Source organism: Drosophila eugracilis, unplaced genomic scaffold (assembly GCF_018153835.1).
Source record: "Drosophila eugracilis isolate 14026-0451.02 unplaced genomic scaffold, ASM1815383v1 contig_2154, whole genome shotgun sequence".
Taxonomy (NCBI): Eukaryota; Metazoa; Arthropoda; class Insecta; order Diptera; family Drosophilidae; genus Drosophila; species Drosophila eugracilis.
In genome coordinates, this window is record NW_024573038.1 from 8237451 (window position 1) to 8264190 (window position 26740).

Sequence of the window (26740 nt, forward strand, 5' to 3'; positions counted from 1 at the left end):
AATCCCCCTTGTGTTTCATAGTTCCCAGGGTATCAAGAACAGCAATTCCACAACCAACAAAACAACACAAAAAGTTGAAAAAAACACTCGTTGCATTTTTCTTGTTTTGTTTTTTGCATTTTTTTTTTTTTTTCAGAAAAAGCGAAAAACAAGAATGATTATTAACGCCTGTTGGGTATGCCACAGGACGATGTCTGCAGCGGCTCCAACTGCAGCTACAGCTACAGCTCCATCTCCAGTTCTGGATGCTGGATGTTGAATGCTGGGCTCCCGTTCCCACTCAGACTCCTCGAAAAGGCAGGCTACTGTGTAAACAGTGTGGCTGTGTTGCTTTTTTCGGTGCATTCGCCTGCAGCCGCCAGTTGGATGCAAAATGCAACCGGGCAAAAGCAACAGCAACAACAGCCAGCCACCAACATGTCACAGACCCGCAGGCTGAAGTTCTGCAGAAGGTGGGATGCTGGAAGGGAATGGCGACAGCTTCACCGCCGATCCTCCTTCCTCACTCATTAGGCGTTCGGTGCACTTGTGTCTGCTCACCGTATCCTGCCAAAGTCGGGATTCGGAGGCCCTGCATCCTGGGCTGCAACTCCAGGCTCCCTTGCCCCACGCACCACCAAACTCCCAACTGCCGTCTCAGGCAGTTGCAAATTACGCTCTCAGACTCAATTGTCTTGAGCCTTTAGAGACTAAGGTAGTAGGAACGGGGACCCGAAACGACAACAATGCCTGCATTTAAACGCAATCTTCGCAATGGCTAGACAGACAGACTCAAACTCAGACACATTCCCTTGGGGCGATACGAAAAAAAAATGGCATAGAGGCGTAGGGCAGTTGGGGGCGTGGCCAGGTGGCAAAAGCGTCGCGTCATCGTCGCGTCTGGCACTTGAGATTTTTGTATATGTTCATTAGAATGTTCCTCATGGCGATGAGGATGGGTTGATGCTTGAACGCCCTGAAGTAGGCAACACTTTTGGCATGCACTTCTTTGAGGCAAGTGCAAATTCTGTTTTTTTTTGGGGTACAGTTGTGCGTAGAGATTTTGTGGCAAGGCTAACGCATTGGGAAATATGTTATTTTATTTCTAAGAATTTTTCCAGATTTTAATTTTCAAGATTTATTACTGCAAAGCTCAGTTTAATCTAAAAAAATATAAATTAAACATTGATTTATATGCCTTATAAATTTTTCAATTTAAAAATGACAAATCAGTTACCTTTTAATATCAAATATATATTTTAGAAGGGGTCTATAAAGTAGCATGAAATATAATCACAATAAATATTTTATGCTCCTTTAAAAATAAAAACAAAATAACCTTTTTTTTAAATGTAAATTTCCTTCATGAATGACTTTATGGAAATTGTAATAAATTTTACAAGCTGACTTAACTCCACACCAAACACAAATGCAATTCCATTTACTGCAATAAATATTAAATTAATGTTTTTTATTTGTTTTTCCTATTTCAGAACCTGTCCATGGATTTATGAGGTACGTAAAGCCCTCCACACCGCCTAGCATTTAGCATTTAAATCTGTTCATGGGGCACAAAAGCCGCTTACGAATAATGCCCCAGCCGAAATCAACCTGCATAAAATATGTACAGAAAAGCAGAAATACAGATGGAAAAAAAAAATCCAAAGCAAATAAAATTATAAACGAATCTATTATGACAAGTGCGTGGGCCGTACAAAGTATTTTTTTCCGTCCGCATTTATTTTTTTATATTTTTCGTTTTTTTTTTGTATTTCGACCAACAAAAGGCCACGAGAATACGGGGGCTGTTGGGCTGTCCAAAAAGTGATGTTGAAGTGTGTTTAAAGCTGAGGGAGAGCCATCATCGTGTCAAACGGCAGCCGGCAGACAAGAAAACCTAACGATCAAATTAATAACGTTAACAAAAGAGATACCCAATACCTGTGCCACTGCCACGCCCTCGGCCTAAGACCAAAAGGTTGTTTAGGGAAACAACAGCGACAGCTGTGATTGACAACTATGTTGAAATATCAAATTATAATTTCATAAATAGATGGGAAATAAAAGAAGCTAAGAGGCTTTAAAATCGTATAATTGCCTGATCTATTAAGGCTGGGTGTGTGTGGTTATAGCCGACGAGATCTTTTGGCCCAGATTGAAGGTCAATGACAAAACATGTTTTAATTTCATGCTGCCACGGATATATCGAGGCATTAAAAAGCGAAAGAATTTTAATTGCCACTTGGTGGCTGTTGGCCGGTGGCAGCCTTGAAATCACACCGCGACTCGTGAACTAGAAAATAAAAACACCAACTGCAATTGGCTTTGGCATTCACATGGTTCGTTATGGCCATATGAAAGTGCCACATAATTCTGTATCTCACCCAAAGGCCCCGGGGCCAAAACAATTTTCACACCGCACACCAACCTGCAATGGTAATATATATATATATACATATCTATATGTATATACCCATCCATCCGTGTGTTACCTCTTCACCATTTTGGGGGCAGCGAAAATGAAAAACCAATCAATGCCTCCAATATCCATTGCGGTTAATGCTGTTTCTGGTGTTGGTTGTTTGTTGTTTGTTGCTTTGGTTGTTTGCTGTTTGGGGCGTAGTTCTAGTTTAAGAGCTTCGCAGTCGTATGTGGGCTGCTATTTTCATTTTAACCAGAGGTTTTTTTTTTGCCAGATTTCCCCCCTAAAACTTGAAAAGAAAGTGGACAAGATTTTCGGCCAAAGCCTACGTGGTTTTTGGCCTTAAGTTTTAAGTGCTTACCGATTTTTATGACTTTCGATCTGGCGGAAGAGAAATCATTCTGTTTAATTGATTCCTCCTCAAGGATTTCTGCAGGTGATCATCAAAGCACCGGCTATAATTTCCAGTCTATTGGCTCTTAAAACTTCATGGCATAGCTTGGTCTTAAAAACTGATTTACTAACATACCGGCAGGTGCTTCGAAATGTTAGTCATACTTTTATCATTTCTCAAGAAAAGTAAAATTTTTATTTCATTTTTATGTATAGAAAAATATAAATCATTGAATTAATAATAAACTTTTTAAAAGGAAAGCTAGAAAGTGTTTTAAATGGAAATTGATTCTATGAAGTTCAGAGCAGCTTAAACCTGAAACTTGATCTGCTATCTTTTAAAATACCTTTCGAAGATCATTAATTATATTTTCTGGTTAATGAGCTTTTTTTATTACACAATAAATAAGAATTTAAATAGGAGCAAAGTATTTCCCCCGATAAAACTTAAAATATATCTAAGGGTTTCCCAGTCTCAGCTGGAAGCTTCGACTTTTACAGCTCTCTCCCTGGAGTTTGCAAAAAGGAAATTAATTTCAGATTAGTATTCCCTAGCAGCTCCGGAAGCGGTTTCATTTAATATTTTTTAACTATATTTTTTTTTTTTTCTTCTTCCCGACCATAAATCAGGAAGTGTATAAAATATAACCCATGACAGAGCCACTCCACTCCACTCTAAATGGCCGCTCCCACAGGCACATACGAGTATGATGAGGCGGCGGGTAATCTAAAGTATCTAGGGTAGCCAACCTCTTGGGCTTATAATTATTATTGTGCAAGGCAACCCGGTTTGCAAGCTGTGCAGAATTTTTAGTTTACGAGCACATAAATGTAATTGGATGCGCAAAAAATATTACAGTATCCAGAGGAGAGTGTTTATAAATTTGCACACTCTCGCACATACACACTTCCTAGGCAGCAATTTGCGGCCAGCTGCCAGTTGCAAGTTCCACGAGGCTCTTGCGCATGGGCAAAAGCCACCGAAACGTGTCATCATCGATTATATGGCTAGGAAAATGGGACTGGCTATGGTACTATGGTACTATGAGAAAGAAGAGATCCCGAGAACGGGTTAAATCGGGAGCTGCTGGGCAAACAAGTGGCTGTTACTATCGCTTTGTGTTATCGCGCTGACGTTGCCTGTAAGTTCCCCTGGGCGCGTAACTCAAAGCGACAACACTTGACACTAATTAATACATACGCACGACGACCTGGTAGCTAACTGGATGGATGGATGGATGGATGGCTGGCCAACCACCCATTTTTCCATTTTCTATTTCCACAACTGCCACCCACTCGGCTTGTCGACGCGCTCGTCGCATTTCAATCAAGACCACGTCAGTCAGTCATTCATTCGCTCAGTCAGACAGTCAGTCATTCAGTCAGTTGAGATTCAGTCTTGATAAAGTTGTTTGAAAGTGTTGCAGGTTGCACACACAGAGACACGCATAGTTGACTGCCTAACTGGCACATTGAGTGCAACAGCAGTAGCAGCAACTGCAACAGCAGAAACACTTGCAACGGCAACATTCAGGAGTAGGAAGCAGAAGCAGCCGGCTAGAAGAGTGTGCCCCATTGTACTGGGCGATGCTTATCAGCTTGTCGACGTCGCGGTCTCCTAGCTCACGCAGCCCCACCCCCATTTCTGTTACAACGCCCCTTTTCGCAAACCACCCACCTAGGCTAGGCGTTACTTGATAATGTTTACCGTTGCACTTCCTACACCGATTAAGGTTAGCGCACTTTAAGCCAGCGATTGAGGGGCGACAGAGTTGTCAAAGTTCAATTAACACTTGCATATGCCAGCGAAAGTTCAACAGGCATTCAAGAGGCCAATCATAATCAAGTTTGTAAGGAAATTATATAAAAAGGTAATACTGTATTGGTATTTATATAATTTTAATTATTTTACACTTCAAACAAGAGGAAAGAAGACAGGAACATCACTGCAGTGTGACCTTTATGATTAAAGATAAATATACTTTTGTTTATGAAATGGTATTTTTAATATGTGTTGAATAGGCGTATACTAACATACTGTTTTGGTTATAAAATGTAAAAAGAGAGGAATCACTTACTAACGCATCCCTGCCTTTAATATTTACAACTTTAAACTAACTTTTAAGCTAACCCTAAGAAAATTCCAATCATCCATAAAATAGTTCGAAAAAAAACCAAAACTTATTAAGTAATTTAAACAACATTTCCATTCACGTTCGCGCTGATTTGACTTTAATTTGAAATTTTACACACCAATAAGCCACTTTTAACTGTCAAATTTCCAAAGCAAAATATGCAAATTAAATGCGGTAATACTGGCATTTCCTCTGTCATTATGACCAACGTGCCGCTTTTTATTGACCAATTAAAAATGCTTGTGATTTTCAGACTGCTCTGCGGACTAAAAGAGTGAGGCGGGAAATGATTCATCTAAGTCGAGAGCTGTCTCTCAAGTCATCAAGGAAGGCATATCAACCTTTTTTTGGGCCTCTGGCATTTTATTTTGTATTTTTGTGTATGCTTTTTTGACAATGCCACAGACAATGATCGATGAAGTTGCGCCTTGGACTTTAACTTTATGGTTGAAATCGAAAAACGAGCCAAAGAATGAAATCGAAAAGTAAATTTTCAATTGATAACAAAGGAAAATCGACACAAACTGGCATTAATTTTCGGCTCTTTAGAGCCAAACTTTGACACCCGAGCCTGAATAAATGCTTAATTAACACTCAATGGCGCGCCTTAAGCGGATTTCGGATTGCTTGGATTGTTGTGGGTTAAGGGGGTGTTTCCAGTTAAATTGCGGCAATTAAAGGCGCAACGAATGCAACTCAAAAGTCTAAAATCGAAATTAAAGGTTTCTTTTTTTTAAATGGTGGACAAAAAGTAAACAACGCCAAATTGACATTTTGCCTCTCGACAGGCAGCGAAAAATGTATTTTGTATGGTTTTATTTTGTATTTCTTTTTTTTTTTTGGAAAACTTCACAGCCAGAAGAAGGCAAGCCCAGCAGGTCGCCAGTGGAAAATTCGCGAATAGAAAATGACAGTTGCAGTTATTCGGAACGGCAATCGTTGAAATCAACAAAGGCCCCATAGTCGAGTCACTAAAAAATGACTGACTGACGACTGACTTGACTGACTTTGTTTGGCCAATTGCCAATTGCCAAAACACTGAACGGGGCGGAAAGTGAAAAGCGGCACCTGAGGGCAAAAGGAGTTGCATTGCATCATGCCCCGCGGCCTTTTCAGTATAACATAGTCGTAGTATATATCCGTGTGGGTGCACGAGCAATCGATGATCGGATCGCGTTGAAATCTACTCGCATGTAACGTTTAAATTTGTTGGAAAGTCCAACGATACCAACTGAGCTGTGGCTTTTCATGCCTGAATTTTGTTGGTTTTTCTACAGAGAAAGAAATTATTAATGATAAGGTATGAAAAAGTTCTAGTTGGTATGGAAAAATGTCCCTTTTTGACTGCTTTAATTGTAATTTTTTTGGTTAACCAACTTTAAAGTTAAAATAAAACTTATACAATAACTAATTAAAATATTTTAATAATTATATTTACTTTCTGTGTACTTTTTTTTCGCTCTCTCAGAGAGCAAACAAGAGTTGCACGATTTTCTTGTAATTTTCCGGCAATTTCCAAGTACGAAGAAACCTCGCCAAGTGCCAGGCCATATAAATCCTCAATGTTTGTTTAATTTCGTGTATTTTTTTTCTCGAGCCTTCCTCTGTTTTGTTTGTTTTTATTTTTTGTTTATTTAGTTTTAATTTGTCCCACCAAAAAAACAAAAAAATTAACTTGCCAGAATGCAATGGGCAACAAGCACAACAACAGCGAAATTTGGCTAATTGTGTGGCGATCATTGCTCATTACGGCTCATTATTTGTTGTGGCTTGTAGTTTGCTACAGTCTTTGCAGGTTCTTGTTCCCAATTTTTTCGAGGGAGGAGAAAAACCATTTTATTGTCAATGATCTTGTAGCTAGATTAGCATAGATATTGTATCCCCCCCATTTGCGATTAGATGTCGGGGCACGATTTTGTCGGGGACATTTGGAATGTATGTAATGCGCTTGTTCCTAACGTGGAACTTAACAACTTTGCAACATTGTTACCGCCAGTAAAAGTTTTAACTTCAATTCGAACAGGAAGCGCCGCCAAAAAGGCGTGGAATGCCCTAATGAAAACCAACAAAGTTAACTATAAATTTAATCAGCTTATGAAATATTTACATTTTTATTCAATGAAGTTGCTTCTTAGGGTGTGTTTATGGCCTTAAAGATGCGCGCAGAAAAGCCCTTAAATATATTTACATTTATTTAAGCCTTTTGTTGGCTTAAAGTGATTTTTTTTTTTGTTAAGAGAACATAAAAGATATGGCTTTTATGATTTAGCCTACACATTTTTATCTTCTTTTTAGCAGGTTTAAATTTTCTAGAATTTTATTTTATATGTTTTGTCTTAAGTACTTATTTTTGTATTTTAATTTAAAGAATGTAAAAATCTCCTTTAGATATGATCTAATTCCTGACTAATTTTCATGTTAAACAGCCAGCCAGCTCATTATGTGATATACATAGATCATAAAATCGGAGCTTAAATCATCTGCCATTCGATTCATGAGACAAGATTCCAAACTTGGCATGATTTCATTGGCAATCAACGGGGCTCATAAAGACCATCACTAAATGGGGGCATAAAAGCCTGGCCAATAAAAAGCCAAGCTATCTTCTTTGTTTCGGCCAGCAATTTGGTAACTTTTTTTTTTGTTTTAGAAGACTTTAAGATTATAAGTATAAATGCGTTGAAACTTGATTCGGCCTAGGCCAAAGCGAAACTGCTTCATCCGTCATAAAGATTTCAGCGTATTTGCAAAGTAATTCCATTCGCGTGATTGGAAGATGCTATAAATTTCTGTTTTTTTTTTTAACTTCTCAACCAACGAGCATTCATTTGGTTTTATATTTTTTTATGTTTTATGGGCCCGAGTGAGCGTTTCAAATGCCCGGCCATTGTTTCAAATGGCAGTGAGTAAATAAAATTGAGCCGACCAGCTTGGTGTTTGAAAATTGTGTTGATTTTGCATATGAGCAGAGGGCCAACCGTTTTACGACTTTCGCTTTTAATGGCCAGCGGGTCTGTTCAGTTGGTGGTCTGCTGTAGGTCGCGTCGCCAAGACTCGGGTTCAGGTCTCAATCCTCAGTCCGCACTTATTATGAAATATTCGATACCCATGCCCCGGTCAGTGCAAATCGAGGCCGCCTCTGCAAGCTCCAAACTCCCAATCATAAGAAAATCTATGAGGCACGCGGCACGGACCAACTGCATAAAATCAGTGCACAATGAAAGCGAGAAGAAAGGGGTACATAGGGAGAAAGAGGATGTACTTAGGTTAGTACTTAAATTAGTCAAGAATTATGTAGGAAAAAATGGTCAACTCTTTTCATAAAATGACCTTAAGTGGATCTTCCTGTAAACTAATCCAGGTTAAATCCTTAAGTAGTTATAAATATTAAGACTTAGTTCCTCACATTTTCTTTCAGTGTATGAGGAGGGGTCAGGGATTGAGAGATTGAGGCAATGCAAAGCGATACAAATCGAAGCGGGACGATCATCGACTGGCTCACTGCACTCGCCCGATCAAGTTGCACTTTCTGGCTGCCGATGTTGCTGCTGTTGTTGCAGTTGCCGCCGCTGCTGATGCTGCTGCTGCTGCTGCAGCTTTTCGAATTGCAGGCAGGTCCTCTCCTCATGCAATCGTGTGGAGTTTGGAGTGTGCTGCCAGCGGCACAAAATGCTCGACATAAAGGGCAAGAGTTCAGGAAATTGTGACTGTGGCAAAATATTTTCGCTATTCTTCACAGTTTTTCCTTTTAGCCCGGTGAAACTGTAGCCGATGCTGCCGCTTCAGATGCAGCAGATGAAGCCGGCTTTTCCTCTTTTCTTTCTTTTTGCATCACATTGCCCGAGGAGAGTGAGATGAACATTTTATTATATCTTTTTTTTCTTTCTTCAAACTTATTTTTGTACAGGCCGTGGCTTTGGGTATGCTTGAAAGTTGGCGGAAAATTGAAAGTAATTGTCACCTTTTGAAGTATTTTCATTTCGTTTTTCGTTTTGCCGGTCGGTAGTGTGGCATGGAAAGTGTGCCTTTTGTGGCAGAAAGAGAATGAGGTTCGTTTGGGGTGAAGGTGAGCCACAGATAAAGATGAAAGTGTGGCGAATGTTTATGGCCAGGAAAGGCTATTGGCAGATATAAATCTGTGAGTTGGAGATGATAAATTGCAGTCTTGAAAAGGTTAAATCTTAATAATTAGCAAAGTTAAAATCTAAATAAATGAATAAACATTTAATTATAGGACAAGGTTAAGCTCTGGCGTTCTTTTTAATGGCAAAACCCACGGGTAAAAGGAAGTCAAAATAATGAAAGACCAGACCCACCTCTTCCATGCTCTGTGTGCTCAGCTAATTTGTATGATACATCTTGGTTTTAATGACTTCATTCGCGTATCCACCGACTTAGACACTCGATTTCATCTCCCAGATGCATCTCTAATCAGCAATTGTGGCTAAGAATCTGCTCCCCACATGACACAACCAATTAATTTCCAGATGCCATATGCAAGCCCAATGGAGCTGCATGTAGGAAAACTCAACTCAACTGTGATTCCAGTTTTTTATTTCCATTTTTTTTTGCTGCTCAACCAATCTGCCGCTCTAATAGAGATCTTGGCTAGGCACCCCCGCATAGAGACAGTCGCTCAGTTAGTCAGTCTCTCAGTCAGTCATTCAATCAGTGAGTCAGTCAGTCAGTCAGTCAGTCAGGCATTCAGTTAGCAGGCGGGGGAAATGGATTTACCACGCGGAAAGTTGCAAGTTAACATGGCTGCACATTTTGCCAACGGGATGCATGCAACTTGCAACATGAGCACAACATTGCCATCGCCAGCAACATCGTCGTGCATGCAACACTTACCAGCAAACAAAATTAAAGGCAAATCGCAACCAATCACAAAGATTACCCCCCACACACACACACACACACAAAACAACAAAATGGCCAAGACCATACATAAACGTGGCCCAAAGGCGCCGTTGCATTGGTATTTTAAACACTGCCAAGGCGCATAATCAAAACGCTTAAATTATAATAACTTTATTAAGTCTCGACTTGGGCAGCGATCCACCCGCGCCCTTTTTTTTTCCTAGATCTAAAGAAACAACAACAAAAATACAGGTGTAGTGCAGGAAGAAAGCAAAAACAAAACACCAAACAACAACAAACAAATGGCAAAACAGGTAAAAAACGAAAAACAAAAAAAAAGAAGTCCGAAAGCGATTGTCTGCTGGGTGCTTTTATTATTTCTTTCGAGTGGATTTTGGCCTGAACACACTCGAAGCATTGTTGCTGGAGCTTGCTGCCTGCTGCCTGCTGTTTATGATTGTTTTTTCATTTTCTCAAGTGATGAGTAGGATATCTGTCTGTCTGTCTGTCTGTCTGCTGTTGTGGCCAACAGAATCGGGCAACAAGCCATTTGCGACTCACGACTTTTCATGCAATTTTGAATTTAAAATTCTTCACACACTCTTTTCATTATGTGGCTTCTCGTTCCTCGTTCAGCTCCTCCAGATAGATCCCCCTCATTCCCAAACAGAAAATCCCCTTCTAGGGTAAAAATCAACGGCCCGCCATCGAAGACCAAGTCGAAGGCAACGCAAAATAAGATGCTACTCTTGTGGCCATCTTTGAAGTGGTTGTTGTAATGGGTGTAAGTCTGCAAGTGTGTGTGTGTGTGTTAGCCATGTATGTGTGCCAGTGTTGAACCACCAAAGGAAGACGCCTCACAATCACGCGCCATTCAAGTTTGGATTGTCGCTCCAGAAACAATCACAGTGGTGGCAAGAAGAAGGCCAACAAAATGAGTTAAGGAAAAACTTAATTAAGCCAAAAAAAATCTTAAGATCAAGGACTTTGAATCCTTATCACTGCTATGCAGATAACATTGTTAATAGTTTACCTAATTATTTAGCCAAAGTTCCCTTTCTAACTCTTTCATTTACCCATTTCCCACGACCAAACCACTGTGCATCTTATGAAATTTGGTCTTAATGCCAGTGCAACTGGCCAAGACAGCATTCGCGATGACGATGACTGGACGCTTAGCTTGGCTCAGTGGATCTTTGGGTCTTAGCTTCCAAGTCTGGTCGTCGGCTCAGCTGCTGATGATGACTTCGAGCTGGTCTTGGAGGGATTTCGAGGGAATGAACGAACCGTTGCCGCCGCCGTTGCTGCTGCCACTTGGTGGTCCAATTCAACGAATTGACTATAATCAGTCTAGTGCCAAGTACGTTTCAAGTGTCTACTCATGCACTTCTGTGTAGCGTGTGGTGGGCAACGCCAAGAGCCAAAGAGTCCGTATAGCCCATGAGTTTGAAGAGCTCAGAGCCAAGAGCCCAGAGGGCCTTTATAGCTGAGAGCCAAAGAGGTGCAGCCCGCGTATGCCGGCCGGCTAAACTAAGTTGGCTGGTGACTTGGTCGACCGGCAAGTTCCAAGTGGTTTGCTCTCGTATGCAAATGGGTGCTCCCGCTCCCGATCCTAAAACCCAATCCAGCCACTCGACACAGCTCTCACGAGTGCCGCGGCGCACAAAATTAATTTATTACAATGCAACAAATTACAACACTCATTAATATTTTAGCCAAGTTCTCCGTGTGTGTGCACGGAAAGAAATCAGGGGAAAGTTTGTGATTGAAAGATCAGGATTAAGCAGATTACTAGATTATAAAAGCCAACTTATTGATCTAAGAAGTTTACCACTTAGACCGCATTAAGGTATAGTATTTGGCCAACTTATTTCTCCCAGTGCACATTGCGTAGTTGGTCAGAAGTTGTAACATGTGACTGGTCTGGAATTTTATTCGCCGACAGCAGGTCCAAGGAAGCTTGTAACCTGCATGTTGACTGGTTTACTAAAAACAAAAAAAAGTAAAGAAGTGAAGGGCGTGGCGACGTCTGGGATTGCAAGTCTCATACCTAATAAATCTGTAATTTGTAATTAATGTGAAAAATTGCCGCCCGAGACGGAGAACAAGCCTAAATTGTTATTATATGGCCGTTGTCCAAGTTCCAGTCTGAGCCCGACTCTGGGTCAGAGTCATAACTCTTCCAAAAGTTAGCCAGAATGTGTGTGTGTTTGTAGGTTTCATAAATATAAATTAAGCCACTTGACTAACGCACAAAGCGTGTTCAAAAGTCTCTCCGCCAAGCAGGCCAAAAAAAAAGTGAAAACTTGGTCAACCGATTTACTTTGCCAAAAAAACAAGCAGGCCAAAACCTGAAAAAAAACACCTTTTTTATTGCACTTACCGTAGCAGGTCGCTTAGATGGCCCCAAGATGATGGCACATGGCTCCATTGTCTGCTGAAAGCAACTCATGCGGTGTGATTAATATGGAAGGTGGCCAAAATAAGGAAGAAGCGGCTGGCCAACAAGATAAAAATACATTTGAGAAATAGTTATTTATAAGCAGAAAGGCAACTCAATCAAGGGAGTGGTTGAGGGGGGGATACAAAGAGCTGCAGTTCATAAAAAACATATTAGAAGTAAGAATATTAAGATTAAGATTAAGATTGATCTGTGATAGACAAACTTGTAAACAAAGATCAGGCTAAAACATCTTTTATAACCTCTTTTTCAAGTGAAAATTCTTCACCAAAACTGCAGGGACTCCTCTCCAAAGTAAACATTTTCCTATTTCCCAAGAGTTCCTCATTCTTTGTTTTTCGATATTTCAAGAGTTCTTGAAAACAGTTTGCTTTGATGTTTTCTAAATTTAGGGCCCAGACTCTGGGCAAACAACACACATCTGGAACATAATTCGGCCATTAAGTAAAAAACAATCAAAATGCTTTAAAGGTCCCGCGTGACAGCGAATCGGCGGGCATGATTGATAATATTCGAAAGTTGCAAACTTAGAAAATGCGAGCATATATAATGTATCTGGTCATATTGGCGATATATAACCCCCGATAACCCTGCTACGATTCGATGCGGATCGACCAGCGGGGGCAGTTCAATTGCTACCCGGTCAGTTAACCATTTTTTTGGCCAAAAGGTAAAGCAGTTGAGTGAGTGATTCAATGGAGCAAAACGTGAGCTAAAGACGTGATTCATAAACAACAACAACCAAAAGCGTTTATACGCCTGATGAGCGAAACTGTGGGGCGGTCGAAGTGGTCAAAATGGTCGGCCTTTTGAAACGATATAACAATTTTTGGTTATTCACTTGTGATATTTGATTTTTTTCCCAACGAATCAATCACAATGATTATGATAAATGATTTCGGCGTTTTTCTATTTATTCACTATTTTCCCTCAAAGTTTCATTGTCTGAATGGTTTTTTTATATCTATCAAACTTTTTCGGTTATGTATTTCGACTTTTTTTTGCATTATTAAGCCGGATAATGGGCGATCAGTGAGCTGAGCTTGTAATTGCTGGCTTATAAATCACAGTGAAAAGATATAATTTTGCTTTTCGATGATCTCTTGGCCGTTGGCCGACTCTTTGATTAGCACATTTGTCTGCGAGTTTCACTTTTAACGTACGAAAACCATTGACCCATTGAACTACAAATACTTGAAGATTTCTCATTCTTTAACAGCTCAACTTTAATGCTGATTTATTTTTTTTATTTTTATCAGCAATTTTTAATCTTGTTAGGAAACTTCATTAGTGTCAACCGGCAGTTTTCTTAGGCTGATTAATGTGTGTCAGGCAGGAGGCAGTAAGGGGGAACTTTTCGGTAGCTTAGGTGGGAAAAACCTGTCTGCCAGCCATGGAAAACTCTGCCTCAATGTGGCCACGCCTCTTCTGTGTCGGTCAGCGGCATTAAGTCTTTATTGTGGAATTATTAATTGGGGCGGACATTTGGGGGTGTGCATAGTAATGAGCTGGGCTTGTGTAAATAAAATAATAAGGATAAGAGTTTCGGGAAAAACAACTTTCAAAGTACAGTTAGTGATGGAGAGATTATCTAATGAATTTATGGAAAATTAACCAGAAATTATGAATCAATGAAAAGTTGTTACCTAATCTATATAATAAACTATATTTGCAAAAATATATTTTTGCCATAATTTCTGTATCACTGTATCAACTAACAAGATCAGGTTGCTAACCAGTTTTGGCCACCAAATTTGACAACATTTGCCAATATTTATGAATTACTTATGGTGACTTTATTTTATAAAACCAATGACTTGTTTTGGCCAACTTTAGTTAACAAGTTTCTCAACTCAATTACAGACTTGCCCAGACGCAATCCAGGTCCAGATCCAAAATCCAGATCAATGTGGCCGGAGCCCACCGACTGAGGTCCGCCCGAAGGTAGAAAATGGTGGACATTTACCAGGATGCCAGCAGTACGCTGCGCTCTGTCTTTCCCAACTCACGGCTGGATTCGTTGGCCGGAGTGGAACGCCGGATGGAGAGTCAACTGCCAGGACCAACAGATCCGGATGCAGTCACCACACCCACAAGCATTGGCTATAATCCGTTGAACGACGAAGACTGGTGGGCCAATGCCATCGAGGTGGACACCTTCGATTCCCCGCTGGCCTTCGATGCCAGTGAGAATGGTTTGTGGAATGGACACTTTGTACCGCCACCGCCACGCCCGCCCTTCCTGGATGAAAGCGTCGCCGCCGATGGCCTGACCACCTGTGATCTGTGCACGTGGGCATGGCAACGGAATGCCTACTCCCTGGATGGTTCCATAGGTGAGTACTCCTCCTCCATAAAGGGTCTTTCCCTCTGCTCCTGTCGTTTTTCAATTAAAAACTCCTTGCCAAGACAATAATCTGGCGGCCGTGCATCGATCGCTGATATCAATTTATCAAACTGATGTTGGGCGTGCGTGGCTCGATTGCTTTTCGGCAAGCGAGATGGTGAGACTCCTCCTTAGCCGTCATATGCACTTAGAGAAAATGGGTGACAAAATTAGTCTATCTTCAATATGTCTGAAGCTGAGTCATGAAAAATCATAGAATTCTGTTTATAAGCTATCTTTTAATTTACATTAACTAATATTTGTAGTAAGCTTACAAAATGGTCACCTTAATTATCGATAAGATTCTGATAATCGATAAGCCGATGTTTGGCTAGGATAAGGTCATTTGTTGTTAAGAACTTTCGAATAGATTCATTCTTGGAAATAAAAAAAGAGGTTAGACCTAGAACAGGAAACAATCAATAATTTGACTTTTACATATTTTTCGTACAATATATTTTTTAAAATCCTTTTCCTCTCTGTACTTGCGCTTGCAAATTTAATTTGCACACATAACTCTTTGTGGCAGCTTTTGGCTTAGGCGTTGTTTGGCCAAAGTTTCGAGCCCGCGATCTTGGTATCCACCAGCACTATCGCCCCGGCACATCGCCAGTAATTTGTCTCTGCGCTCGTAAAAGAAACCAAGCGGGTAATGAGAGGGCGGAGGGGCTAGGGCGGCGGCTTAGACACGGAAAAGTTTATGAAAATATGAAGCAGTGGGCGTGGGCAACCACAGATGCGATTGATAGGATATATAGGATATAAGCCAGTGAGCTCTTTAATTTATCCAAAGAACAAATGAAGCAAGTCGAACGGTGAACTAAAAAGTCGATTGAGGGACGGAAATTCGAGGAAATGCAGAGCTAAATTAAAACACTAACTCCGCTAACTTCACATTAAAATCATTTACGTTAAATGCTAATTTCGCCTTACGGTGGAAAACCAGCCAGAACTCACCCCATAACCCAAATAGTACTCGTAATAGCCCAAAGCGAATGCCAAATGACCAGTGTCCATAGTTTTCTGATAGAGATGGGACCGTGAACGGAATTCCATTTACATCAGAAAACATTATTAATTAATACAAACTATTCCCGAATTTTGTTTTTTATTTTACATTTTTATAGTTTACATTCTATATCTAAAGAATTATCCTTAAATCTGTACTCTAAATCTGACATGCTTATTAGAACTTACTCCAGAGTTCCCCGTCACGAGCTCATCTCTAATACATAATCCGCACTGTGGAATGGGCTGTGGCATGGCATTTAGCCGTTTGCCGTATTTGATTTCCAGGAATCGCTTTCAGGGCAAATTGAAGTCATTATACATAGTAAAACTCCACTGAGCCGAGGTTCGAGGTCCGGACTCCGGACTCCAAAACGCAGCCTGCGATGGTTGCCTTGCGTTATTAGCCTAATTATAGAGCTGGAATGGAGCTAGTGGCGAAACATTTCAGCTTTTCAGTATATAGTATAGTATATACTATAAATGACTTTATTCATGCCGACTGGGGCGACTGTTTGTCGCGCCGAATGTCTGGGATTTCCTGTGGCCCCAAACGACGTGTCAACTAATTTGCAACACTCACCTGGACGTGGGGCAGCACTTCCATGGAAGTACCTGCGGCAGCCTTTGGCAAATATTTTTTAGATTTTTTTTTTGGCGAAGGGATTAAGCTCGCCGCTCTGAGAAGAGCCGCAGCAGTAGACGAAAAAAAAATTTGACTAATGTCTTAATTTTGTAGCTTAGGTATTTGGCTGCGGTTCGTTTCGGTTTATGTTTTTTTGTTAGAGTCCAGTCAGTCATATCGGTTATGGTGGTACACTACACTATGAATATACTCCCTGAAAACCCGAAAAAAAAAGATTTACAATATAAAAAGCGGAAAAGTCGTGCCTGGACTGCAGCGAATGCCATTCACTTCGCTTCATCTCGTCGGGTCTGTAAATTGAGTTTTTGCATGTCGTGCCCATGTCTGGGGACTTTGCTTTGTTTCTGCGGCTGTTTCGGTTTCGGTTCTCTGCCGCAGAATTGACAGCTGAATAAAATGTTATTATATTTACACCATAATTTGCATGGCAATTAATCAAATGGCATGCGAAATTCGACAATGGCCCACGGAAAGGTAAAGGCAATCCCAAACGACACATTTATTTTCTATGTGTGTGTTAGGTGGGGGTGCTGAGGTATTTTCTGGGAATTGTTCTAACAAAGTTTTCAAATCGAAAACAAAAAGCAAAGCAAAAAAGTTTCGACCCGCCTAAATGTCTTTATTAGGAGTTGCCTGTCTGAATATTCAGCTCGTTAGGGTGAGCAAATACGTTAGGTATGAGATTTGGGAAAAAAAGGAAGGCAGAACGACATTCTTTACTTTTGGAAACAGTTTGGTTTATGTGTAATACATATAAGAATATAAGAGAAGTTATAGAACAAATTATTCTACCTACATACATACATATGTACAAATCTGTGGGAATAGGTGGCATCCTTTTGCAAAGTTACCTATCACAGCTTAGATGTGCCCAGATGAGTGTTCAGAAAGTATACTGGAACGGGGAAATGAGTAGTTTAACTCGAGGAGCTGAGAACGAACGAAAAAGCGAGAATACGGTAAATACGACGACGCGAACGGGAAACGAAAAAAAAACAAAGTGACTATTATTATTTTCATAAAAAAATTCCATCATTTATAATAAAATAAAAATAGTGTGACTAATTAAACTTAGAAAACTATTCCAACATACATGTATGTATATTTAAAAATCTTTTAAAGTTGTCTATGTATTTATTCCTTTAATAATAACCGTAGGCAATGAATATATGACCCATTAAATCTAAAGAAAATAAGGAAACGTTTAGCTTGATCCCCTGCTGACTATCCCCGTTTATTACTAGCAACTTCCATTTATCGAACCCATTTTAATAATAGAACATTCCCGTTTTTATGGCACTTCCTGCCAACTTAAACCACTCGTTTAACCATTCTAGCCTCACATGTTTTTGCTTTATGGCGGATTAAGCTAACCGCTTGATTATTTCAACAAGATATTTTGTATAATTTATGCCCCACTTTATGCCTCCCGTCGCACCCATAAAAATACAAAAAAAAAAGAATAAAGGGTAACAATTCTATATCCCGCAAATATTTACAGCAATTTGTGGCACAATAATAAAAATGAAAGGTCTCTCAGAGCGAAGCCAAACCTAAAGGCAAAGCCAAACGAAAACCAAACCAAACCAAATGAAACCCAAAAAAGGACTCGTGTTTGACTTTTGTACGGCTGTTGAATAAATGTTTTATAGCAATAACAACGATATCAACAACATCGAGGGGCAAAATGACAAAGAACCCAGGGTCCGTTCAACAAACAACAGCAGCTGTTGAAGTCGACGGCTTCTTCCGCTTATTTTTGTGATATTTTTATTGTGCTGGTGAAATAAATTCAAATAAATAAATTTAAGTTGCTGACTTTGGTAGCAGTCCCCCCACTCTCAGTACTTCCCTCCTGGGTTACAACATAAATATTGAAGGACCATAGACGAAAACATTTATGGCCAGATTTATGCTAGCTCAACGGCAATTGGGAAAGTTATTTCCCAACAATAACAGGATTAGTAAAACATATGAAAGCTAGGAAAATTTGAGTGAGAGTAAGCAGCTTACGAACTTTAACAGGTTCTTAAATGTGATGAAAGTTAACATTTCTATTGGGCTAATAAAAAGTTTACCACATTTGCTAGTTGAACATAATAAAAGACCCTATTTGTTTAAAGCTCTTTTCAATAGTTTTTAAAGTAATCTATCAGCTGAGAGTTCCCATTTAAATGTGAATCCATCTTCTTCCATTTTTTGAAAATAAGAAATTTCCAACATTTTCCGCTCTGGCTGTGTTCACTGACCATTGGCCACTGCTCGTTAACGCCAAGCTTTCGGATGAAAATACATGACTAATCTGAAGATTATGAAATTTATGCAAAACCGCAAGAGACGTGATTCCTTTTTTTTTCGGCATCTGCTGGGAGAGATTCCAAGCTGTAAGCGGAAGTGAGTGATTTTTTTGTAGGGTTTTTTTTTATTTGTTTTTTTGCACTTCTTTTTTCCTTATTTGATGTGCTACCTCGCGGTCCGTTCTGTGTGCTCTGAGTCGTATAATTGTTGCAACGAACGCAATGTGGCCTGAAGCCATAAAAAATAAACATAACAGAAAAACACACACACACAAGCACAGAAGTGAGAAAACTTATTTGCTATTTTCATGGAATTTTCCATAATTTCTGCTTGGCTTGTTGTTGGAGTTTCCTTTTAGATTTTTGTGTGGTTTTCCCATTCCTTTACCCTTCCCTTCCTTGCCACAGTCATGCAAAAATGTTTTAAAAAGATAAACAAGAAATGGTCGGAAAGAGATCGAAAAATTATTATTACTGCCAGTGCATCAGGAAGATTATGATGGTACTGAAACTCACTCTGTGTGTTTGTCTTTTTTCTTTTTGTGTGTGGGATTTTTTTGTCCATAATATTTTTAACTTTGTTTACATTTTGCATTTTTATTGTGGCGTCGTCGTCGTGGACTTGCTGCTCCTCTCCCTTCCACAGTTCTTGCTGCTCTGCTTTTGTTCCTTTTTTTAATCAATTAGGGCGAGACTTGCGTAGGGGGAAGAATCGGAGTATCTGGGGCTGGAAAAATGAGATCCCAGATCCCCCGGCGAAACGTGCTGGACCACACACAATGCCTCATCAAGAACTTAAAAAATGCGGGCACAGAACTAATAGAATTGCTGAAATGCTGATTAAAATAGTTTTCACTTTTTAATTACAATTTATGGGATTAATTTCGAGGCATCATTCTCGAGACTACGTCTGAGGCAGTTTGTTACAGTGAAAGAAAGAAAATTTAAAAGACATTCCACATTTCGAATGAAAATGCTTAAAATCAAACAAATATTCTAACAATTTTATTGGAAATCTTAGGAAATATCATCTGTTAACTCTTCAAGTTCTTTTAAAAACCTCTAAATTTTCTTTCTCTGTAATAATTATTAGTGAAACGATATCCGACTCCGTCTTTCAAGATCAAAGAGCCATCTCGCAAAACGTCAGCCAAACATTGTCTCGTCCTCTAGCGACAACATCAAAGGAAACTGTAGACTCAGTTTTCCAGCGCCGAAACATAAACACTTTCCACAAAGGGGGGGCAGACCACACTCTATTTGCTGGCGTTGAAAAATAAAAATTAAAAATCAATTTCATACACTTCTCCCCCACACAGCTCATTAGCAAAGGGAACAAAAAACAAAAGACAGAAAGGAAAAACTGAAAATAAAACAAAAACTAAATGAGCAACTTTCGAAATTTTGCACCGAGGCGACAAATTCTGTCTGGTGTATTTTTAGGGACTGAAAATCTAATTTACTAATGAGCCGTGAGCATTCGAGAAATGCACATAAATTTCGCCTAATTGAAAATCCATGCGCGGATAATTATGTGCGTCAGTCAGCATTAAATTTTCACCCGCTCGAATGGAATTTTCGTGGAAAATTTGTTTTTTTTCTGTGGCTCTGGGGAAATCCAGTTGTTGAGTTGCAGTTAAGGTTAGTGTGATTGACGATGGGATGAGTGAGTGAATGAGTGTCCGAAAATGTATGTTAGGGAATTTTATTTACTGGCCTCTTAAAGATGCACTTACAACCATTACCCGCTGGCCAAATTCCGGTGAAATTCAATCAGCATTTCGCCAAGAGGCAAATTAATTAGCTAACCACTTAAATGGCCATTCATTCAAGCTATCAGCCCACAGATGGAAGGCTAATCTCAGCCACTTAAAGCCTGCTGGAGTAGTGAGTGACCCCCAACTGCCATTCAACTTGGTGAAAATTAAATTAAAATGTGGGTAAACTCTGGCCATTAAAACCTAGACAAAAGGATCACTGAGACTGGCAATCAAGTGCTTATAAATTGCAGTCCGACTTTTCTGCAGGTGGGAGTGTTGTTAGACTGTTCGTTATTCATAGAAAATAAAACAGGTCTCTAACAGGTCAAAGATCATAAAAATTTTTATGAACTGACAACGACAGCAACGACAACCGTCGCTCCTGTCCCCCCACACCCTCAATGTTTACTGTAACACCTAATGTTTAACTAATTTCAAATATGTTTTTACGACAGCCTACCTGGTCAGCCCTCAGAAATAAGCCCGAGTTGTTCTGTTTTTTATGAGTCAACGTTGCCTGTTTCTACTGTTTAAATTTTGATTAGACGATGCGTGGCTCAGATAAGCCCCATGTAACTGTTGACTTTTTTTTGGGTCGAACCCCTAGACTTATATAGTGATCGTGCCAAGATATCAATCCACACTGTGAAAAAAAATCTAAGAGAATCATAAGGGTTTTGCTAGAGAGAGCTATTCAAAGCTGAACGGCAAAATCCTTCATCCTTTCATGGGAAAGTAAACAGTATTTTAATTAGGTATAGAAGGCGGTCACACCAGCATGTGTAACAAACACTCACACTAACTTTTCTATACACAGTTAGTTGTAAACACAATGTATTTCTCTTCCTTACTTTTGCATAAAGATCATGCTTACGAATACTATGTTTGTCCCGTTCGCACTATAAGCAAATGTCACCAATACATTTACTTTTTAGACTAGGATAGAATAAGATAAAGGAACTAAGAAAACTTCGTTCCTGACCACAGACGAGGACAGCTCGTTAGGTTAATTTTCGTATTTTATAAATGGATTCTTTTATATTTTATTGCGTTTTTTTTTTAATCTAAATAACCTTTTCTCTAAGTGCACTTACCATTCGCCCTGTTACATTTTGCATTTGCATAGGCGTAGCGATATGAATCAACGAAAAACAGTAAAACGTCTCTCTTCTTGTCTCGTTTTCTACGTTTTTTTACGATTCTGCCCCTTGTTTGTTTAATTGTCTTTTACTGTAGCATTTAAGGTTGACTTTCGTTTTATTATTTACGGTGTTGTGTCAACAGTTCTTATATTTTTACCCACGGAGATATGATAGACAGTAAAACCGTTGTACTTGCTGCGACCAAAATAGTTTTTTTTATCGAAACGAGCGGGGAAACTAATCTTTTGGTTGCATAAATTGATCCTTCAATCTCTTATATAAACCATAAAATAGCCAGAAAGTTCAGACCTAGACTATTAAGAGAACTTTAAAACATATCTATAGGAGATTAACCCAATGCGACGCATAAATAATCAGCTAGAAGAACAGGCATTTTCCATTTCCCTATAGATATAGAGTGGGCGTGTTTTATGCATTTTCCAAATGGCAATCCAAAAATAGAGAATCCCCTTGCTGGCTCATAAATAAAACATCACATAAAAAATATTTTTGAAAACAATAAAAAAAAAAAGCAGAGCTTTCTGCACCAATTAACATATCTCGCATCGTTCTTTGGTAAATTTAAATTTAACTTACGCTTCATTAACTAACCAATTTGAATTTGTTTATTTTGGTTCAATCATAAGCAAATATTTTGCTTTCTTTTCGGGCTAAAGTTTAGGGCCTAATTGACTTTGCCTAGAAAGTTCGCGCCGCTCACAAAAACATCGCAGTCGAAGATTTATATTTGCCGCAAACTTTTCGTGGAATTGTTGCAAAGAGGCAAATATATACAAAAACTAATTAAAATTCAACTTGGCAAAAAGTTTTTGCCTAAGCAATAAATATTGTAAAATATGTACCCTGACACGACCACGCCCATACACCCAAACGCGCCCCCTCGTTTTACATCCGTTTCCTAGGGAATGGCGGGCATTCCTTGTTGGGTTTTCCATGCGGTTCCATTTGTCATTCGAGTGCCAAAGTTTTTTCGGTAGCAACTGGGAAAACTGCCATTGATAGGTTCTCATTTGAAAGTTGTTTGCCAAATGTTGCCAGGCCAAAAGGACTCAACAGAAAACTTAAGGGAATATCTTAGCAAAAGTATAAAGTAATCCAATTAATCAGTCTTTCGGCTTAACAGAAACTAATGAGAATTCAGCTGGGGTTTGAAAACATTAAGTTTGATAAATTACCGTAAAATTTAAATAGAGAGAGAGTTGAAGAGTTGTAAGACCAAGAAGATCCTATATCATTTAACAATTAAAATCCCTTCGCTTTTCCAACTCATTTTCTAGAAGCGACAACAAAACACCTGAGCATTACGCCAGACATTTATCATGCGGCACTAAAAGTCAAACAGGAACTGGAATTTTATTTACCTGTCTAGCCATGGGTCTTAACAGCAGGGGTTGCCCTGGCAGACAAAAGGACAACCTTAAACGAGCGAAGGTGAAATGTTTGGCCCAGAACGCGTGTGATAAACCTAATGAGCAAAGGGCACTTGGGAAACTCACGATAACGATCGGGGAAAAACGCTTACAGAAAGAGAGAGAGAGACCCAAAAATCGTGTGCCGTGTGGCATATAAAAAGGAAAAACTGTTGTCACTTCATTGCCATGACATTTAAATATTTCAATTTGTGATACAGCGAATCGAATGCCTAAAAGGTTTCTTTCCTCTTTCTTAAGAAAGATATATAAAATTCAATTAAGACATTTTCAACATTAAATGAGCCGCCAAAAAAAAACAGAGAGAGAGATATCTGAGAACCGACATATTTCTGCTTCTAAATAATTACATGAATGTTTAGTAGATAATTTGTTGGCATTGTTATGCAAATTCAGTTCAGCACGAAAGCCAAGTCTTGCAGGCCATAATTGAGACATTTTGATTGTATGGAAATGCCATAGACATTCTGTATATTCTTCGCATATTAAATGAGAATTAAAAAAAATGCCTTGGCTTTGGCTTCTTCTTATTAAAAATGATAACTCTTATGTAGATTTTATTTATGCCTTCTTTGTCGGTTGTTTTTTTTCTTAGTTTTCTGTTGGTTAGTTTGACAAATGGCGGTGGCTCAAAAACTGAAATTCCCTTTTGTCTCTGCTTAATTTGCCTGGCTACTCCACCGATCCGATCGCTATCAAGTCGGGTAATGCCTAATTTATGTGGTTGGTTTTAATTTATGCCTGCCAGTAGTCTCTTATATCACTCTCTCTCTCTCGGTTCTCTCACAAGCGTGTTAATGCACTAATTGTTTTTGGCAATTAATCAATGTTTATGTGGGAGCTAAAGTTCCTCTCTGTCTCCTCTCGTGCCACAAACAAATAAATAATAATTTACTTTGACATTACATTAATCCAAAGCAATGTCTAGGCCAGAGAAACAGCTACACCCCATTTGCCACATTTTCCACATTTCCTCTGGAGCGAATCCCAGTTGTTAAATTGAATTTCCTTGCTCTTTTGCATAATTGAATCTACTCTCGACGGATTTTGGCCTGTTTCTATCTTCTGTGACAGTCAACAGATTTTGGCTTTTACTTGCCAAGTCAAAGGCATTTAATGGCATTATGCCAATATATATATCTTTATCTATATATATATCTGTATTGGGTGCCAAACGGCAAAGGGGAGCTCCATTTGCCTGGCAAAAATGTAACAAACGGCAGCGAAAAAATGGGAGTAATCAAGACAGGCAAGAAAAAACTTGGCAGACAGCTCGTTGGCAGCTTTTTTGTAAGTAAAAAGTTTGGATATCTAAGTAGGGAGTTGGGTTTGAGGTTTAATTTAAGGTAGCTGGGAGTGAAAGAACTCAGATTATTGATTAGTAAGTTACGATTCTGAGAGTCTTAAGGTGTTTTTAGAGAAAAACTTGTTTAATTTTCATTAAGTTTAACACATATTGTAAGCCCAAATTGAGGGCTTACACCTTTGACAAAGACATTAGAAAAAACACCCTCACCACCAAAAAAAAAAAACTCATATACAGTTCACTAAATTACCAACAATACCACTTGCCATTGCGGTAAAATTAAGTCATTAAATACACAAAAAAAAACAAAACAAAAAAAGGGCAGCCGCTGAAAAACTCTGAATAAACAATGGCTAATGATGGCCACAGTAGCCAGTTTCTCTCACCTGCCATGAAAAAGAGAAAAAAACAAGGTAATTTTCCAACAGGGTAGCAACTGGAATATCGTGTGGTATTGACCACAAATTAACAGTTGTAACCAAGCTCCCCTCTCCCCTCCCTCCCTAGGAAAACGCAAAACGTTGGCCATAAAAAAAAAAAAAAACAGAAATGTTACCAACTCTCGTCTGCAGTGCGTAATTACGGTGCACATTACCAGCACACGGGGCTGCTACACATTTGCACTTAATTGTGGCGCTTAATTAGACCAAAAAGGTGCAGACTCAGAGCCAGAGAAAAAAAAAAAAGGAAACAGCCAAAACCCAGACAATGGCCCCTGGAGCTCGTCATATGACGACTCTGAGTGTCGAGTGGTGTTTGAAGAGTTTTTCGCATGCAATTCAATTCAAATGTGTTTACATGGCATCAACTCCCCTCCACCTGCCCCTCCCCCTCGTCCACACCACTTCCCACTCTCCGATTGACAACTCAATTTCGCTTTAATTGTTTGTCCTCGTAATTGTTGTTATTGCTGTTAGCCGAAAAGGATTTCATGGCGCTAATGATACTTTTCAGTCCCCAGTCCTCCTTGGCATCAATGCAATTAAGTTTGGGGAAGGGAAAATAAAGCAGGGTTTAGTGGGGTTTCTTGACTTTGAGATGTATGTTTCTTCTGTCTTACAGAAAGTGTTGCCTGCTCTCAGGCGCTTTATAATATCTTTAAATTGTTAATTTATATAAAACATTGTGAAGTTTTATAAGTTCTCGCTTCTTTTTGATATAATTTTTGACACACGAAATATTTTTTCATTTCCTAAAAGTTTTCCTTACCAAAAAAATGAAAATTTTACACCTTTTCTTGAATATTGAACATAAAAATGGATTTTTCCAAAATTCTAAGAAAGCATCCTTTATGATATCATCCAAACACTCATCATCCCAAATATTAACACACCAACTCTTATAGATCCCGAGATCTTAGACCATATATCATTACTTAAGATCTTTGTAAAGTTAAAAACGCTTTCCCATTAAGGTCACAACCCTTTCCATGTATCCCATATACCCTCTTAAAGAGATACTCCAACCGAAAACCTGAAAATTTGCCGAAATTGTATGCGAAATTCCAGTGACTTGAACTTCTGTTGAAAATTTTCGGCATATGTCGCATCTTTGGCTTCATTCCCAATCCCAATCCACATTTCGTATCTGTATCTTGTATCTGGTGGCGCCGCCGCTGGGGGTCCTGTCAGTCCCCCCTGCCTCGCCCCTCAATGCCTCTGCGCCTGCGCTTTCAGTTTAATTTTTATTTCATTTTCGCTGACAATTTGCAGCCGCTGACCAGCAAAAGGCAGGGTAAAAAAGCATTTTTTCAGTGCGTTTTATTTAACGACTTTCGGCTCGGACGCATGTTGCACTTTGCTGTTGTTGTTGCGTTGCTGTTGCTGTTGTTCATTTGATTATCGCCACTGTCGCCATGTAATTTATTATATTGGCTTAACCGAGTACCCAACCTGGCCCTCTTTTTTATGGCTTTAACCTTTGGGCAACCGCCGCGTTGCTGACATTATTTAATTTGTCATTTAATTTTCATTCGCTTTCTTTTGCTTTTTTGGGAATCGAGTTTGGTGTTTTTTGTTTTTTTACCATATGTTCTTCTTGACAATGTTGCAAGAAAGTTTTTGGCAAGGCAATATGCAGTGACAGATATACGAGTATGTGCCTTGGCGAGGTGGGCATGACTTTTGGCACACATCTGTTAAGGCCTTTAAAAGATATGGCTTTAATTAAAAAGGGGTAATCACTTTTTGGCCATAAATTTGTTTTCAAAACTTGAAAGATTCAAACCTCGTTTTGTATATCTCAGAGAAATGATACTTAAATCATAAATATTTTATTAATCACTTTTAATTTATTACTGAACTTTGCTTACCGTTTTTAATCATCCGTTGAATGCTTAATTAATTATCTGAAAATTAAATTTGAAATGCCACAGCGCCCACCGTCGTTGCACGTTGAAATTCCAATGCCAAAAAAGTCGCTAAATCATTTCTTAATTGCTCAATTTGAAAACAAATGCGACCATTTAATTTAATTGTGTGGACTGTTAATTGAG

General features: G+C 39.2%; 1 protein-coding gene across 2 annotated transcripts in view; it reads left to right on the forward strand.

The window, feature by feature from the left end:
• LOC108114146 overlaps positions 1-26740 on the forward strand; it is a 62562-nt gene that overhangs the window by 21985 nt on the left and 13837 nt on the right. For both annotated transcript variants that reach the window (XM_017224930.2, XM_017224931.2), the window contains exons 2-3: positions 1473-1494; positions 14114-14586. In XM_017224930.2, the coding sequence (XP_017080419.1) occupies positions 14202-14586 (385 nt within the window). In that variant the 5' untranslated portion in view covers positions 1473-1494; positions 14114-14201. The remainder of the gene's footprint in view (positions 1-1472; positions 1495-14113; positions 14587-26740) is intronic.